This window comes from Polyodon spathula, chromosome 17, assembly GCF_017654505.1.
Source record: "Polyodon spathula isolate WHYD16114869_AA chromosome 17, ASM1765450v1, whole genome shotgun sequence".
In the NCBI taxonomy this organism is placed as follows: domain Eukaryota; kingdom Metazoa; phylum Chordata; class Actinopteri; order Acipenseriformes; family Polyodontidae; genus Polyodon; species Polyodon spathula.
In genome coordinates this window covers 30,688,677-30,707,903 of record NC_054550.1, presented here as the reverse complement: position 1 = coordinate 30,707,903, position 19,227 = coordinate 30,688,677, and the positions used below count along the sequence as shown (strand labels likewise).

At 36.9% G+C, this 19,227-nt stretch overlaps 1 protein-coding gene and 1 pseudogene across 1 annotated transcript; one reads left to right on the top strand and one right to left on the bottom strand.

Moving 5' to 3' along the window:
* Window positions 1–5,406, bottom strand: LOC121330195 (SNW domain-containing protein 1). Its single transcript, XM_041276534.1, has 14 exons — window positions 5,371–5,406; window positions 4,454–4,607; window positions 4,162–4,323; window positions 3,864–3,959; window positions 3,465–3,571; window positions 3,233–3,337; window positions 3,002–3,071; window positions 2,722–2,787; window positions 2,090–2,206; window positions 1,793–1,934; window positions 1,476–1,578; window positions 1,089–1,206; window positions 766–929; window positions 1–610 (listed from the first exon to the last, which is right to left on the bottom strand). The coding sequence occupies exons 1-14, from the start codon at window positions 5,382–5,384 to the stop codon at window positions 418–420; spliced, it is 1,611 nt and encodes a 536-aa protein (XP_041132468.1). The 5' UTR covers window positions 5,385–5,406; the 3' UTR covers window positions 1–417.
* An 81-nt stretch (window positions 5,407–5,487) lies between these two features.
* The window catches only part of LOC121329684, a 71,354-nt pseudogene continuing 57,614 nt past the window's right edge, over window positions 5,488–19,227 (top strand).

Here is a 19,227-nt window from a genome sequence, read left to right as displayed (position 1 = left end):
TTGTAATCATTATCAAAAAAAATTAAACATTTATTTCATTGTATTACATTAACTGTACAAATACCTTGTGAAAAAAAAAAAAAAACTCAAATCCGGTATTCCATACTATATATGTTCAAAGGTTACAGCAGACAACAGGTAGAGAAATATATATTGCAATGCTCACAAATAGAATGTGTGCTATGTTAAATGGCCAATTGAAAAACATTGCAGGAATGTAAACCTATTTAGTCATATTACTCTTATTTTAGATTAATATTTTGAGATTCATGTCATCACCATGTCTGTCCTTAATCGGGGTTAACGCTGGAGCAACTGCTTTAAAAATACAGTAAACCATTAAAAGAATACCAGACTGTTATATACATTAGGCTCAGGTCTTTAAAAACAGATCCTTACAGGAGACCAAAAGTATTTTCACTCTTTTCTTCGTTTCTTATCATGGTCGTAATCCTTTGAACGTCCACTATCTGATGGCCGTTTTGAGCCACCATGCTGCTTGGCTTCCTCCAAGAACTTATCCAGACCGAACGGATCCTCCTCAAACTGAACCGGGCCATCTCTGCGCTGTCTGCGATCAGTGCCAGAGAACTCCCTGTCAGGCACAAATCTGCAGTGGCAAACAGAACACAATTTAGATACACTGTACCTAACAAAATGAGAGTATTTATTTTTTCTTATACAAATATAACTATTATAAAAACTCTTCTGAACTGCTCAGATCAGAAAGCACTGCCAGGGATGCAAAGGAGAACATGCAATTACCTGTTATTTTGCATGAGTGTGTCCAGATTGTCTCCATACATATCTTTGTCAGTATTCTTACTGGGTCTGTAGATGTTCTGAGCCATATCCCTGCCACTTTTCCAAGGCTGGTCATACACATTATAAACCTCATCCTCTCCACCAGCAAAACCACTATCCATACCCTAAGTGCAAAAAAAAAAAAAGTTAGTGAACAGATAGAATATTAAATAGCCTTATTTCTAATTATTTTTATTACTTGACAGGTAATTGAAACATATGTAAACCCAAAATAGGACAAGCAATGTCAATGTAGTTCTACAATATTTAACAAATAAACTTACCTTGCTTTGATTGAAAAGTCGCTGATCATACTGTGCCTCATTAGAAGTGCGAGGATTGGGTTGACCAAGCGCAATGAGTTCACTGACATCTCTGTCCTGGTCCCTTTGTAGCTTTGACCTACAGACATTCAAAACATTAAAAAATAAAATAAAAAATGACTAAACCTGCAGTTATGCAAAATGCTGTGAATTTGCATTTAACATTTCTGGTCAGATTTAACAGATACAGCATATTTCACAAATTATACTTAATATTTCATAAAACAAGTCACACACAAATCTCTCAATATAGTTCTACATTTCTGAATTTGTGTTAGGATCTTCTTCCTTTAAACATTAAGATTTATTTAAGGTTATTTAAGTAATTCAGTTTAAAATAGAACCAACCTTTTATCTGGAGCTGCTCTAGATATATTTCTGTCATGCTGTCTCTCTTTCCTTCTGTCATGTCTGATTTCATCACGCTCTCTAGCCTCTCCATCCTCTGCAACTGGAGAGGAAAAAAAGTAATTGTAAAGAAACAAATGTGTATAGAAAGTTCTCCTGTGCAAGGCTTTCAATAACAATTATTGCTGAAGCAGACATTCAATTCACATTTCCTATTATGCTGTTCAAGTCTTCAATTTCACTTAATTTAATGCAAATGTATGTAGACTGTAATAAGATCATCTGTTACAGCAACATAAATGCCTAGGATTCTGTACCTTTGTCACCATGACCTTTGATGCCAGCTCTTCGGTCTCTTGCCATTTGGGCCAGTTCCCTGAGCTTCTCCTCCTTCTTCTCTTTCTCCTTCTGAGCCATTTTTTTTTCTACCTGGGCACGCATCTCAACAGCTTCACGAGCCTAGCCCCCAAAAAAGAAAGAGACAAACAAATACTGATTGTCTGCTCTGCCATAGGGTCTTTAAAAATATATTACAGAACAATTTGATTAAATAAAAAGCACAGAAAAGCTTACTATGTATTTGTTCAATTAAATCAATTTTCAAGCATGTATACCTTCCTGTCTGCAATGTAGAGTGCCTCTGCAAGCTTTGCAAAGTTCTCATTGATGTGAACTGTCTGCAGTCCCCGTCCATCAGCTGCCAGACGTTTGTCTAATGGAATTGTGTAACCCTAGGATTGAAAACAATTGGATTTAGAAGGTTGGTACTGTAACACAATACCTTTATTTAGTGTTCAGTCATTATTTTACCCCCGATTTTCTCCTAATTTAGAATGCCCAATTGCTTTTCCCCTCACTGCAGCAATTTCCCACATGGCTCAGGAGTCCCAAAGGTTCAATGGGAACCCAGGAATTCAAGAGCAGAGGTCAGCGAGCTATTGACCTCTGAAGGACAGCCCTGCAGGTATCTGCCTTTGAACACACTGGACACCTGGCCAGCAAGGTTTCCTGTAGCGCAATGAGGAGAAACAGTCCCCAACGGTTTTGCCACGCAAACTCACGGCAGCACCAAAGCCAATTCTCAGCAAAGACTGGCCTAATTCACATAGCCAGGGCACAAACCTGCGGTTTATGACTCACACTGTTCACCACGTGGCTGCGCTTCTACCAGGTGAGCCACTCGGGGACCACCAACACATACCTTCTTTAGAGATAAGAGATGTGCACAAAACATAGTACTTCTAACCTTTGCGTTTTTCCAGTTTGAGATGCATGGTGGAATCTTCCACTCTTGCTGTTCCTTCACAGTCATCTAAAATAAAATAAAAATTGTTACTGAAAATAAACGTATACTGCCGGGGTATTACAGTTGATAGTTGAGTTGGGTGTTTAAGTTATTGATGCCAACAATTACAGTAAATACATTTAAATAAAGTTGTGACTGCTATAAAACAAACAAACAAAAAAAAAAAAATCGGCAAAATGAAAAAAAAAAAAGCCTTTAGTTAATAAAAGTTAAAATGTACCTTTCTGCTGGGTGAATGCATGACTGGTGCAGGCGGAGATGGGGGTCCACGAGGGATTTTCTTATTGATCCTAAGGTTTAAAAACAAGTTATTGTTGATACTGTTTAGATTTAACTGTAAACATTTAAATTTACACTGCAAACTCGAGGGGAAATTCACATTATTATTCTTTTTTTTTTTTTTTTTTTTAAAAGGATAAAAGCAGCCATCTTGTCTACTGTTGATACATACTTAAATCGTGGTGGTTCCATCGGATCCTTCTGCATTTCCACCATTCGAATAACCCTTTGCTTGGCTCCAGAATTAAATGCAACTCCTTGCTGGGATGGAGTGTACCTAGAATATAACAAATTACAGATTAGACATTATTGAAACACAAACATATGACTGACAATATTCCAACTTAAGACCCACACATGATTGTGTACTTTTTGTGTTTTTATAAACTACAACCATTTCTTACCTAATATACTGAGCAGGGGCCTGCTTATCAGCTGCACGCACAGGCATGGCTGCTGCAATCTTCTGTGAAACTTGTTTATCAAGAGCAGATCTTGTCTTTTCTGTCAACTAAAACAAACATTTTTTTTTCAATATACAGTAAACCAAAAGTATATGCATGAAAAAATAATCTAATTGAAAAAAGCCACCACAAGTCAAATGTGTTTCAAAACAATGTTTACCCCTTTAAACTTTTCCAGCAACAACAATAAACATTTTTAGATTTTGCGGTGGCCTCCAAATTCCAATAAGGGACCTGTCTGATCCCTAAAAATGTGATGAGTCGTTAACCCTGCTTATAACGAGTCTTGCATTATATTTTGATTTGACTAAAACACTTATTTAGAATACAAAGTCTTACCTCTTGAACAGCTTCTTCATCTGGTCTCTGAAGGCCTGGATCATCATCATTCACAACTTCCTTAGGAAGCAAATCTGTGAACTTACTATAAATAACCTGAAATAAATGAAGACATTGTATATAAAGACACAGACACATAAAAACTGCAAGCTTCTAAATTAAGAGTTTGGCAGGTCAAGGTGACCAGCTGCCTTTCTACCACATTACTGTACTTTAATGATCAACAAATTGCCCTGCGGCTGCACCATTACTTGAATGTGCTTAATCTGTAAGACAGAACTCTTTGTAAAAGTCAAACCTTGTCTTTTCCCTGTCCTTGCCGGGCAATGGCATCATATTTGACCTTCCCTTCTGCATCCACCTGAACTGCCAAAGCATTGGAAGTCTTCTTTTTTCTTCCCATTTCCAGCGGGTATTGGGCAATGTGAATCTCTGGAAAAGCACCGCCATCTCCAAAGTCCTGAAAGGGTTAGAAAAATAGAGTTTAAGTAAAGAAACATGATTATAACAGTAGAAACAGCAACAAAATGGGCATCTTAACTCAAGATTCGTTCAAATAAGAATAAACATAACATCTTTAAAAATATTACCTCCAGTGACCTTGGAATCCAGCTCTTTCTAAAGCCATAGGGAGGTGGTTCTCTACGTGATGATACCAGTGCTGTTGACCTGGACCTTTGCGACTGAGACCTTTCTTCAGCTTCCAGCTGGTCCTGGGAAAGCTGAGTTGGGGCAGGTAAAAAGCTGGGAACACAAATCAATCCAAAATTACAGAGACTTGTAGAACAACTCCTATGCTCATGTATATAGCCTACACACCCTAAAATATATTTATAATGTTAATTCTTGTGTCTAGCACCCCCATTTCAACGGCTGCTTTGGTGAAAATCACAGAATTGTCTACATTTTATCATGTAAAACATTAGTGGACAACGATTATTTTGAAAATGTTTCTTAAGTTTAACTGAAGAAACTAAACAACGTGTGCAGCTACAAACTTCTGTAAACACAAAGTTGAGAGAACCGTTTTGCTACTGTGGGCACGCACTAGAAGACGAATACACTTCCTATTTGTTATACTTGTATCCAAACATCCAATTCATTCTAACAATGGCTTTAGTTTAAACATGCGTATAGGCTCGCAAACACTGTTTTTACTTTCTCGAAACTGACATGTTTATCATAAAATAAACTAATGTGCTAAAGTACGTAATTATACTATATTTGCAAAGCTACAATAACAGTGCTTTTATGGTCAAATACACATAGCCACTCATACAAAACAAAACCCCTTCCTATACTTAAATCTATCCCCAGGCTTCTGTGAGGCCTTACACAAACCAATATGTTGTTTATGTTAAACATTTATTTTATATGGCATTGAAAGAAGACATTCGAATGGTTCAAAACATATCATTTATTTGTTTAAAATGTATCTCGAACGTTTTTTTAACAGGATATAAGTTTTAAAAACATATACGAAATATTTCCACCAGAGACTACTCACCTCGTTAGCGACATCTTCTTTCTCCGGAACTTTGCGTCTGATGTCATACGCTGTAAATACGTCGCCCAAGACGTCTACCATGCAAAAAAAAAAAGTCAGAGGTTCGTCCAATCGGGCATGCAAGTACGAACAGAAACGCTGTAGGTTTGTTCATTTTTTCACAATGAGCAATTTACTGACCATTTAGCAGAATGGCAGACGAAATGTAAATGTTCTGTCCAAGCATGCGTGTCTTGTATAAGTGTGTGACAACTGGAAGGGCTGCTTAATATTATGCTAACGTTAATATAGAATATACAAATACATTCTCTCAATATTATTTACTGTACAGTGTATTCTATTTGAGCATTTTGCCTTATATTAACTAATTGGGGTCTATGAAACCAGCAAAAAAAAAAAAAAAAAAAAAAAAGTTAAGCAAAAAGGTTGCGCTTAGATGGTATAAAAAAATAATAAAAAACTGTTCCGAAATGCTTTGCTGCAGGACGGAGACGAGTTATGAAACTGGGGGCATGAGTTGAGGGGTCGGCAAAAAACCGGTGAGTGACGAAAAATCTGACTTTGGAATAAATCCAAGCAAAGATGCAGTGCACTTACGGTTATTTAACAGTGATGTTTTAGCTTATTAAGAACATATATTATTGTAATGTATTTTTTAATATTTTGGATGTTTATAATGCTTCCACATTTCATCCACATTGCATAATATGTCAGTTAGCTGCTGAAATATTATTGACATACTGTAATGTTTCCAAAATCTCACTGTGCAACATCTGAAGGCATAACAGGGACAGGACAGTAGGCTGGTACTGGCAGTGCCATACAGGACTAGCACACCTGTGCAGTTTAGGTCGTAAGATTACTGGATGCTATCAGTTTCCTAATGAAGCCCGATAAACACTGACACTTTTTTTTTTTTTTTTCAGTCGCATCGGAAAGTGTATTGTGCTTTGCAATGCAATTTTACAGGATGGACCGGTCGATTTCAGTCGGGTCGCAAAGTTTAAGCTTGTGTGTTGTGCGACGATCGCATGGGGCAGTGTGTAGTACCACAGACAGTAGTGCAGATTACATTGTACACCAACATTTAAGTTCTTCTCGTCTGAGCGAACCAGGTATATTCATGCTACAATTAAACTACTTCAATCAATACTACGGGTCATGATGAATGACAGGATTTATACGTCACGAATAAATTCAGAAATACAAAAAATGTCCAAGCCCTGCTCCGCCTGATAAATGTGTGCTATACCCTGCTGCTAACAACTAGTGGAGTCACGTGTAGAATGCTGACCAGCCAATCAGAACGGGCCCTTACTATTAACGTTCTGTTGCAGCTTGAAATTGCATTTCTCAATTGACTCCATTTTTATTTAGTTTTATGTTCCAATTCTTTTTCAGTGTTCCATTTGTAACTTTCCTGTAGGATTAATGAAACGGGCCGTGAAATACAGTAATAGCCAAGAAGCTGCTTTCCCTTTGGAAATATGTAAGCTTCTACATTCCCAGTCATCTGTTCTCTTTCTTTGATCACAAGCTAATGCCCATTCACATGGCAGACTGAGTACAATGTAACTTTGTACACAAAAACAAGGTCTGTGTTGTTTTTACTTTGTTATAGATTTCAAGTTTTCAAGGTCTGGGCTCCAGTCCTGCTCAGGTCACAGTTTGAATCTTAGATTCCAGTGCACAAGACTACCACACAGTTTATTGCAGTAGGTGGCTGTGATTGACCGAAGCCAAGGTTTGAATGGTACAGAGTGCAGGTCTGGACTGAGGTGTTTGCACAGCTGTGCCAGCATTGTGCTTAGGCAGTGTCTGTCCGTTATCTATAACACTAAACCAGAAACCAAAATAAGATAATAATAATCAATAATAATAACAATTATTTTAACAGTTTATTAATTTTGATCTGTTGGTAAGGAAACAAGGCCTACAAACCTAAGTTGGAGTATAACAGAATGCCAGCTGGAAGTGACCTGTACATTTTTAGATACAGTGGGCCATATTTTCAAAGCGTTTACTTCAGTCTCTAATTCTGAACTCCTATCTTTTGGAAGAGGTAAAACACAGGTTCATTTTACAAAACAAGAATCAAACAGCTGAGTTATATATTTATCTATTTTTTCACTTGTTGTATTCTCAAATACCACAGAATCTTGATTTTAAAAAGGCAATTGTAATGTAATTGATAAATGACATATTATTTTGTATTTTTATTGTTGTAGACACTGGTTATCAGTTATGACTACCTCACGTCACTAAAAACTGTACAGTATGGGACAGAGGGCTATTGGGCAGTAAAATCCAAGGTAAGAAAAACAAAAACTGATTTATTTATTACTATTACCATACTGGTAACGGGCTGTTTGTGTAGTTTCTACACACTTTAGATACTAGAATAGGTCTGAATGCAGTCACCTGACATTGTGATATTGTGACCAGATATGGAAGTATTTATAGTTTGGGTTTGGTCATACAGAACACCTGACTGGGAGTCAATATTTGAATATCTGTTGCTTTTATTAACTGTAGTTTCACAAATTAAAAAACAAAAACACAGTACAGTACAAACTGTATTGTGAATACCTGTATTTAGTGATACATAACAGTAGGTTTTCCATGATAATACACCTTTATAAAAACATCATCCATGTATAAAGAGTTGATACTTGGCTTCTTGGTAACAGTGTAGGTGTGCAGCCAGCTGAGTTGTTATGCCAGCTGACTTTCTTCTGATGTTCTGGGCTGAGGTCAATTGCTGTCTCCACTGCTGCACAACACAGTCGGCCTGCTTTTTGAAGCTTTTCCTTCAGCGTCAAAATCTCCTGCGGTGTCTGTTCAGACTTCTTACCAAGAGTTTCCTTATGATAGCTCTAACAGATCCCTTCTTCAAACCCACAAAGGTCTCATCCATTTTTAAGTAACTGTGCTAACATATTGTAACTATTTGGAACTACAGAACCATGTAAATTGTATTTTTTCAAAGGCTACAACCCCACTTTTATGTTTTGAACCATTTTGAAAGCTGCTTACAGTATGGTACTGTAAACATTTTCCACTGTCATCTCGGCAGCTTGCCCTATTTAAATGTCTAAAATGTTTTTTATCCATTCCTCTCTGTTAGGAGCACCAGTACCAGCAGTGCTGAATTTTCTCATACCTTCAGGGATAGTCTGGCTTTTATATTTCTGCAGTAAACCAGCCTCTTACCTAAAAAAGCAAAGCTTCATGCTTTAAAATTAACTTCATAGATAGTGCAGCATTACTTTATAGATATAATGAAAAAACAATACTTCCTGATGGGACCATTTTATCCAGCAAAGATATCCGGTACTATTCTTTTTTCGTTAAGACAATGATTCTTCAATTTGTTTTTTGAATTTGACTCGTAGTGACCCATGCTGGCACTGGCCTACTCCCCCAAGCGGTCCATGCTTGGATTATGCATTTCCAGAAAATTGAAAAGTACGATGACGGTATGATGATATCAAAATTCTAGAAAAAGAACTTTTCATTCTAGGTGCCAAAAGCTATTGTATTTGTTATTCACTTCTCTTTTAAGCACTTTGAAATTCTATGATGGTCCTATATCAATGTAACTGTTAACAGAAGCACTTAAAAGAAAAAGACTTTTCAGAGATCACCAGGTACTAGTTATAATGGACCCTATCCAGAAGATGGGGATCAAATAAAGTTTTGATTAATTAGACTTTTGGTAAATAAATAAATAAATAAAATCATGCATATCATACTTACAAAACCCAACTTTCTTTAAAAAAATAAATAAATAAAAATAATAAAAATAATAATAATTTAACAACTCATTAGTTGTAAATGTCACTAGAACTAGCAGTTTCTCACGGGTACTGTTAAAACACGGCTTTCCCGCTTTCTGTAGGTACTTCAGCCTTTCATAAGACGTACCTTTTATGATAGGTATTGCAACATTAATTTTAGTTTGTCTCGTATTTTTTGCTTTTGCATAACAGCAATAATAAACGTATTCATCTAATTTTGATGTCAGAAAGCAACAGAAACTTAATAACACATGTGTAATAGCACTGCGGAGTGCATGGGGTGAGATTGAAAGGTAGCCCCTCCGCATAGTAGACAGACACACTGCTTTGCCTGCAGTTTGTCCTGACAACTCACCCAGCTCCCACTAGGGGCTTGAAGCACCACACACCCCCACCCTGCCTCGGCTGCTATGTAAAAACATAGTGAGTATAGCCAAGGGGTCGTGGTCAAACCCATTGCAAAAACAAGACCTCAGAAACCAATCTGCCCCATCATCGCTGCTGAGCTGACATGTGGGAATATAGTAGAATAGCACTGCAAACCCTTGACATTCAAGCGTCTCCCAAGGAGAGACTGACAGTATGTCAAATTGTGCTTGTGTTCGGTGTAGCAATGTCCACAGAATTACAATTTGTAATAGCAGAGGAAGAAAAGTATGAGGAATCTGTGCTGTAATGTCATGTTGCAGTCTTTCCAGCATCCCTGTTGGTGGAGCTGTTTCTGAGGACACCGTGGTTAAACCGAGTGAGCAGCCATGCTTAACCATTAGATTTTCATGTAAATGTTTCTTCTTCAGCTCAGGTTGATTATCGGGCAGGGATGCATGTGGTTTTTCTGACAACAACAACAGCGGCGGCTTACTGTATGTCAGCAAAGCTGCTTCTATTTATTACTGCTTATCAAAAACCTCCAGTGTTTATCAAACCTCCTCTGGAGTATTTGTTTTGTTTCATCACACGGAATGTAGTAAAATGCACTGTGTATACCTTGCTGCTTTGGATCTGTGTTGCCCATCCATCCTTTGTGTAGTTTTGAGGTATTCAGCAGACTAAATAGTATAAATTGCTGCCCTGCTAACTTAACAGGACACTTTGGATAATGGCAAAGGTCATTGTACATCTTTCTGTTTTTTCTCTCTGTATTATTGGCAGTTAAATACGAAACTGCTGACAAAATGGTTGTGGCATAGAGGTCAGAGGCCACCATTATGTGTAGGTGTTCCAGTAACTTGATGTAAAGTTACAATTAGAGGGTACTGGGTAGCTGTAGCTGTATACAGTTTTGAAATGTTATGTAAGCTTTATTTATTTTACATAAACAGTGGTAGATCGAATTAAAATAGAGCACTTGCTGGCATTATATTGCACTTGCTTTTAAAGACAAAAATCACAAAGGAGACAGATGCTGTCTCAAGCTGACTTAAGTGATCACATTTATTGTGCTTGTTCTAATTGTTACCTCATTGTTGTGATTCCTCAGCTAGCACAGTAATGGTTTAATTAAAAAAAAATATTTCTCGCTGTTTTTGAGTCACCAGCCTAGATACTCTACCTTCATGCAGGGTACATTGTCACCAGACAGCCAGAGATTCCAGCACAAAATAGAAAGCACACTTAACAGTTCTACTTTTGGAGTGATATTTTGCTTCAGACTGAACTTTAAAGAGATGCAGCCTCTTGTCTCCTCTTATGGTGTTAAAAAAAAAAAAAAAAAAAAAAAAAAAAGCATACAGTAACAGCCATGCTTGTCAAAATCCTAGACATCTTTAGAACAAACATGCTTATTTAGCTGAGTTTGCCCATTTTACTAGCTACACTGTTTCAAAGTCCACGTTCCTTTAGTAGCCCCCTCTCCTCAACGTTCACTGGAAGTCATTTCAGATACATGTATTACATTTAGATTAAAGCAATTTTTTTTTCTTTGCCCCTTCCTTGTTTTTTGACAGACTCCTGGTGCTGTTATAGAATTTCTACCATTTTTTCAATGTGTTTCTTTCAGGAGATCATCTGCAATCTGTTAATATTTTGTTTTATGTAAGGTGGATGAAGGGTCTTTGAGTTCTTTAATAAAAATATATGCATCTCCAATTAGAATTTTACTAATTATTGGATTGTTAAGGGTTTCTTGACACACACAATGTCAATTCTGGGAAGCCAGTTTAAAAAAGGTAATCTTACAATCTTTCTCATTCAGATGAAATGGTATTGTTTAGGAAAACTTCTTTAATAAAGAAACCCAGAGTAATATAAAATTAGATTTTTTTTTTGCAGTTTGTCATATTCGTATAAAACATCTTAAAATATGACATAGGACAAAAGGACAGGCTAGATAAGAGCTACCATGTCTATATTACTGGAGTAAAATTTCCAATGTATTATTTTAGACCACAGGCTCATTACTGTGACATTTGCTACAGATTACACTGCAGTGTCCAAGTCTGTAAAATAAAGAGTTTGAACAAGCAATTATGCCCCATCTGAGATGTATTACCAGAACAAGCAGTGAAAGACAAAAACTGAAAATAAATGTTATCCATCATACGCTTTCTATCATACTTACACTTGGGCACAGTTCCTCTCAGCATTTTTTGCTGAGTAGTTGAATTGAGTGGTTCAGGGGCACAATAATAATGAGCAGATTTTCATTAAGCTGTTGATTTTCCACCACGAATATCCCGACACTGGGTTTCTGTCTGTGACACATTTAAAGATCACAGTTTGTGGTATTTGTTTTGTTCTTGGCTCAAATCTCATTATGAATTGTAATTGATCCTAAATGACAGCTTTGGTTTATTAAATGACCAGTGGTGTGCAGAAAATGTAAGGAAGTTACACTGTTCAGTCACCAGGTGGCACTGGTGCTATCCAAACTTAAACCCTCCAACTTAAATTCTCTTGTAATGATCAGTATCTGCTAATTACTGTACAGACATGTTCATGTACAGGGAAAATATACCGCTTAATGGGTACAGCACCTGCGTATGTGTGAAAAACAGTTATTATACCTGTGTTTCACACACTTTCAGAATCTGAAGTTCCTCCTGAGTGTTTGTATTCAAAACTAGTGACATTAGTGAGAACTGCCTGTCGTCAGATAGCGACTGTTCCTTGGAAACGCTGCAGTGTTTGTTTCACACTGATTGGAGAAGGTATGAAAAGTAACACCAGTGTAACCTGACTTAATCATGCCTTTTTTTAGAAGCAAATGTAAGCTTCTTTGATCTATGAAAATTGATTTGATCTAGTGATATGCAATAGTACTTTTGGATCCACCTTATCAACCCACAATGACACAAAAACAACCATCCACCTTAATATCCAAGCTCGTCTTTAGACAAGCGTGTAAAAGTACATTTTGTAGTCTTCTTTTCTGCACAACATTTAGAATATTCAAATGCTATTTTTTGTTTAGGGTTCAGTCGGTACCAGCTGCTGCCCTCTAGATATACTAAAACTGGACTTATAAGAAATGACAGTGCCTACATTCATTCATTTTCATGTTCATTTGTGTGCCCTGGCTTGATTCCTTACAGTAGCGGTTTTCTACTTGAGTCACACAGGACCGCATGAAACATTTCCACAGATTAAACTTCAGATATTTCGAGTTCCACTTGACTTGATTTCCAGTCTGCAAAGTATGCTCCTATAGTCCCTTGTGAAAATCTTCTACTCTAATGTGAAAGATTCCTGAGTGGAATAAAAAAATAATGCTGCAGGCTAAACTAAAATTGTATTCAGGTACTGAACAGCCTTAGGAAAAAAAAAAAGCAAAATGTCTTTAGACACAACCATGAATGCAAATGAATAATGAAGTGCAATGTTTATAAAATTATATTTGACCTCACCAGGTCTACTAAGCCTTGCAAAAAGAATGCTTTTTACAGTTGCATCTTGTTCCTAAACCATTGTTGAAATCAGTAAAATTACCTTAAAAAAAATTGTCAAAAGGGCTCCCGAGTGACGCACCCGGTAAAGGCGCTCCGCGTGGAGTGCAGGATGCGCGTTATAGCCTGGACGTCGCCGGTTCGATTCCAGGCTATTCCACTGCTGACCGTGAACGGGAGCTCCCAGGGGGCAGCACACAATTGGCCAATTGCCGCCCAGGCTGGGGGGGGCTTAGGTTGGGTTGGGTGTCCTCAGCTCACCGTGCACCAGCGACCCCTGTAGTCTGACCGGGCACCTGCGGGCTTGCCTGTAAGCTGCCCAGAGCTGCGTTGTTCTCCGGCACTGTAGCTCTGAGGTGGCTGCATGTTGAGCCTGCACTTTGAAAAAGAAGAGGTCAGCTGATGGCACGCTTCAGAGGACAGCCCTCCCAAATCAGCGCAGGGGTGGTAGCGGTGAGAAAATAATAAAAAAATAATTGGCAACTACAAAATTTTCAACACAAAAAAAATGTCAACACTGTCAAATTGCAAAAAAGAATAGTTTTACTATAGCCTCAGTGAAGTTTAATTATCCAGGTAATTGTAGATCAGGCTTTTTTTTTTTTTAAGCTTTACCAGGGACTATTTCGCTATTCAAGTTAATGTTAGATAGACATGGGGGTAGATAGAAGCTGCTTCTCATCACACACACAGAGTAGTTCATCTCACTAAATCTCTTCTGCTGTGATGACCATTTTCAGTGTTTTGAGGTCAATCTGAGCTGGGGACTTCAAGCTACAGTATCCCACAATCATGTTCAGTTTTATACTGTATACAAATTTGATTTATTATTGTCTGCTTATTATACTCGTTAACCTTCTAGGCTCTCTGATTAATCTGAAAGAACAGTTATTTTTTTACCACCTCAGTTTGCTGACATTTTCAGCTTCAAGGCCTTCCCCTGAAACCTCTTTGCTGGTATGCCAGTGTGAACCAAACAAGCACACTTGTGCTGCTAATTTTGTGCTTCAATTGAACATCTGAAAGGTGCTATTTTGCTGAAGCAATAAGATATTATTAATTTGATCTCCAGGCTGTTGCACTACACAGGGGATTTAGTGACCTCCTTATTTACTAAATACCACACAGGCCCATGACCATTTTAAGGGAAGCAGTATTCAAAGAAACATTTTTTTATAAATTTGAAATATAGGGTTCAGCATTTTGTTATATGCTACAGATCTGGACTGTTGATCTAGTGAAGTGGCTGTGCAATGCTGAACAGACTGCCGCTGCAACTATAGTCAAATGCAGGCACTGCTTTTAGACAGAAGTTCAAAGAGCCCTGCTGTGTAGGAAGGCTGTAGAATTTGTAACAGAATAAATGGCACATTTACCATTACTTTCAATTTTTAGAGGCGTCTAAGTGCTCAAACTTACGAGAGCAAAACTAAGAGTAATAACAAAAAAAGTGTGTGAAAGTTTAATTTCTTTTACAACTTCCAAATTTGCTGCTTTTTTGGCAAAATACATTTCTTATCATCATATTCTGAAAGCAAATCATTTGGGAGTGATATATTCCCAATTTGACAGACTTTACAAGCACAGAAATCCAGGGGAAGTTGTTTCTGGCCCCACCAGTATCTGACCATGATAAAATCACATAGCAGTGCAACAAAACACCAACAACAAGTGCAGGTGCAGTTGATTATACTATTTTACTTCTTCCTTCAAAACGGATGAGGATAATCCAACCAGTTGAAGTTAAAATGTAACACACTGGGGTGCATGAGCCTGGGGTCTGCAGCTGCAAGATCTGAAGTGAAAGCCCTCCCTCTTCTGATCAGAACGGAATCCTAAAAAAACTAGGCTGTTGAGTACACTGGGGTGAAAGAGTGTCTCCATGTGGTTTCCAGCTACACTTCCAGCCAATCTAGGTTAGTAGCTCACTAAAATGTTGGGTAATTGATTAAATCTGCCGAAATGTAACTGTAAAAACATAATTACACTCTTCACAATCTGATTCACCTACTGGAACAAAATACAAACAAAACTTCCCTAAGTTGAGAGGTGAACCAATTAATATTTTACTGTAGTGCACATTTCTGGTACCATTTAAAGCAGGTTAAAAGGCACAGATGTAAATGATAGATTTGTAAGTGTTTTACATCCTACATGTACTAAATCTAAAAGGTGGCGAGAGTGTTTAGCAATATGTAATCATTTTTATTAGTCGATGAGCACTATTTTTTGTTTCTTTATTTTACTGATCAGTTGTTTGCTTCTAAAATGTACATATCTGTGGCTTACATTCTGTGTCATTTAGTTGTTGTCAAGTAGTTAATACATATAATTTACTAACAAATAGTTTTGTAAATTGAGATTGATATTTTCTACTAGGGTGTGTGAACTAAGCATCAGCTGCAGAGCCACTTACAACAACGTCTAACCCAAAAGATGGAGCACCAGGAGGTTAAGTGACTTGCTCAGGGTCACACAGCGAGTCAGTGACTGAGCCGGTATTTGAACCGGGGACCTCCTGGTTATAAGCCCGTTTTTTTAAACGCTGGACCACACAGCCTCCTATGACCACAAAGACCGATAAACACTATGCCACTTTTAGACATTGCACCAATTGTGAAGAGTTTAACAAAAGCAGGGCAATAACACTTCATGGTAATTAATATCGCCATTTAAACATGAAAAGAGTTAATGCAAAAGAGGCAATACTGGATCTAAGCTGATGCAAGCTGATAAACCAGAGGCAGCCATTAACAAGAAGCATCAGTGTGTCAGTGCATTGTTTTGAGTCTTAAAGACAAGCCAAGTGTTGAAGCATTCTGGGAATTGGGATGGCAATGTATACGAACACCAACAGCATATTACATAGTCATAAGCTTACATAAATAGCAAATATGACAGGCAAATATACGGCTGTAATAAAAGAAACAGTGAATCTAGCAGTTTTTGCTTTTATTGACTGTATGTACAAGTAATTCTCATGATAGAAATTGCAAATATTCCGATTCTTAATTCATAGTTTGAAGATTTATTCTGAAAAAAGCCACCAGCCCTCCCTGTCTTAATTAGGAAATCAAAGTAATGCTGTGTTATTAATTGCTCTGCCTGTTCTGTTCACGCTTTTCAAAGTTTGAGTGCAGAAGTGATGCATGAGCTTGATAATGAAATAGTTATCACTTCAACTTGATTAATTGTTAAGGGAGACGGTGTAAAGGAGCTGAAGGTCAATAGAGATTTTCTTTTTTTATCAGTAATGAACAAATTGGATCTTTAAGGAAGTTCACAGTTAAAAGGTATGCTTTGAATTATTATTATTATTAGTGGTAATTGTCTTAGTAGTTGTCATATAAATTAATTATATTTTCAGTAGAATCTCAAAAGTGAACATTATAACAGAATTAATATTAAAATCCCAAGGTGATAAAGAAAAGTCATTTTTTTTGTGAAAGATCTTGTATTCATAAACTGACAACAGCATCCAAAACTACAGCATTTGTGCATATTTAGCTTTAGTCAACATTAATGTGAAGTCATGGTCAATTTATGGTATTGGGGTCTATTTAATTAATATAAACAGTGGCAGATTTTCATATCACCACAGTTAAAAGTATAAAAAAATAACAAACTTGACTTGGACAAACAGGTTTTCTTTTAATTATTTAAGCTACAACAGTATTTAGATCAACCACCATTTAAATCAATTGAATAGACCCCATTGTGTTTACCAATTTCTATTGCATACCTATGCTGGCAATAGTTTTTTTAATCGATTTATTACAGATACAAAAAAAAAAAAAAAACGTTGTGAAACGTCATACTCAAATATTTTGCATAGCTCCTTGATTCAGTTTGTCTCTTAATGAGTGCCAGCAAGACCATTTACCTTTCACTTAGATTGCATTTTAGTAGTGGCACCACTATCCTTACAGAGGCCTTTAAAAGTACTAACAAGCTCTATTAACAAATCAAGGAACAACAGAGAAAAAATAACTGATTGCTTTTGTTATTTTATGCCGAGTTAGCATTAAATAAGCACACACAGTTTTGCTGCTACTGTTTAGTGTCTTTTGATAAATGTAGGTTTTTTTCAGATGGGAACCATCTAAGTGTACTGGTGCTCCCAGTCCTTTTGCAGGCAAACCCAAGTATCATCAATTGGGCTCCAGCCTTAGTTTTTGTCAACCAGCCCACATCACCACCAGATGGCTTGATACTGTAAACACCACACTAGTTAAGTGCCATGTTATATGTAAATCTGGATAACACATTCTACAAAGGGAGCAGGGAACTGTAGTCCCCTGTTCCATTCCACTCTGAAATGGCATTGCCTGTGTCTTAGAGGAAAGGGACTCTTCCCCAAACTGTTCTGGAGATTAAGGTCATTAGTTTTTCCATGGCAACCTTATACCCCTCTTTTCCACCACCAAATCTCATTTTCTGTATCTGCTTATTATTATAGGTTTATTTCTTACCCACTTTTCATGTCCTGCTTTTCTTGACCAAGACTATATTTTTTTGCAGTTTAAATTATTGATATAAATTAAACTTTTGGATCTGCATTCAGTTGGGATAAGAAAGAACATCATTCGTATTCGGCAGTCCAACCAATACCTAATCTCTTTATAGCTGGAATTCATTTGAATCCATCATGTTAAGATAAATAGCATTCTCAGAACTAACATGTTATTTTAGTTTCTTAATTTGATGCTAATGTGTGATAATTGAATGATTTCCTTTACATCAGGACCATGAAAATAGTCAAACAAAAAATGCATACAGCCTGATTATTCAGAATTTCTGAGCATGTCAAATGATTCAAGCCTTGGAATCCCCAGATTACACAGTACCCGATAGACCCATACTGTAAACAGTACATTCCTCTGAATGGGTTTTATTTAGACTTTATGAACATTATATTTGTAACAGAGTTATGTCAAGAAAACAAATGTTTTGTCGAACGCCTTCCTCAGTGTAATTATGGATGTACCTTGGATTCTGGTTATATTTTTACTTACAGCTTGGCAGCACCTGTGGTCAGCTGTTGTAATTCCTCAATTATTATTTAGGAGACTTTCACTATCAAATCAGAATCCTGGTACCTAATTACTCATAGTCAACATTTGTATGCATTTTAATTTTTTATTACATATTTCCATATAAGATCAGTAATTACTGAGCTGATTGCATTCAGTTGATTGGCACCACAAATTTGAAATGAAACATGAAATCGTATTGGGAATCTATAGCAAAAATCAGGTAAATGTTGATTGCACAGAAGAAAATGATATACATGAATGAGTACAAATAGTATGTTGTTAAATCAACAGGTATTGTTCACCCAAAAATGGGATCATACTGGTGATGATTATTTTTGTATTGTATAAAAAATAAGAAATAACAGATTTATTTGCTGTGTTAGTATAACAGCTTTATCATTTTAGTTAAGTGTCAAGAGAGAACGCATTCCACTTCGAGTCATGTGGCTCAATGGAAATGGTCTGTAAACGACTGCTTATTTTGCAATTATGTTCCATTGTCCTTGGTTGCAACAGTTAGTCAGCATTATTACTTTTTTTTTTTTTTTACTTTTGGCCATCAAATAATTCAGCTGGCAAAATGTGTCTACATTTTATGTAATTTAAACTAGGGAAAGGCAATGAAACTTCTTACCTGGCAACGAAACTCTCCCTTACTGTAGCCCATACACAACCTTGCAATGTATGCTGGTTTGTAATTAGATGGTGCTGAAGTTTGGCAAGCAATCATACATTAGGCGTTACAAGGGAATTTGAGCCTGTTTATATAAGGTTTTTGTGCATTTAGAGGTCTTATAAATGTAGCTATGTAGGTTTCACTGCTTGTCTTCTTTTTCTCTTGACCTGTATAACCATTTTCATTTGGTTCGTGATGCTGAGAGTGCTAATCATTATCACACTCATTTTAAAATATATTTATTATGGGAGGGTACTTTTTTCTGACCACTGAATGTGTTACAAGGGTAAAGCACAAAAAAAACCAAGACTGAAATTATTATATTGTGTATTAGCTGGTTTGTTAAAAATCACAAACACATACGGGACTTTTAGCTATAAAGTCAGGTGTTGTTCTTCCATCTTTCCACCAAATTTGAAATGCCCAATTCCCCAATGTTGCATCTCTGCTGCAACCCACTT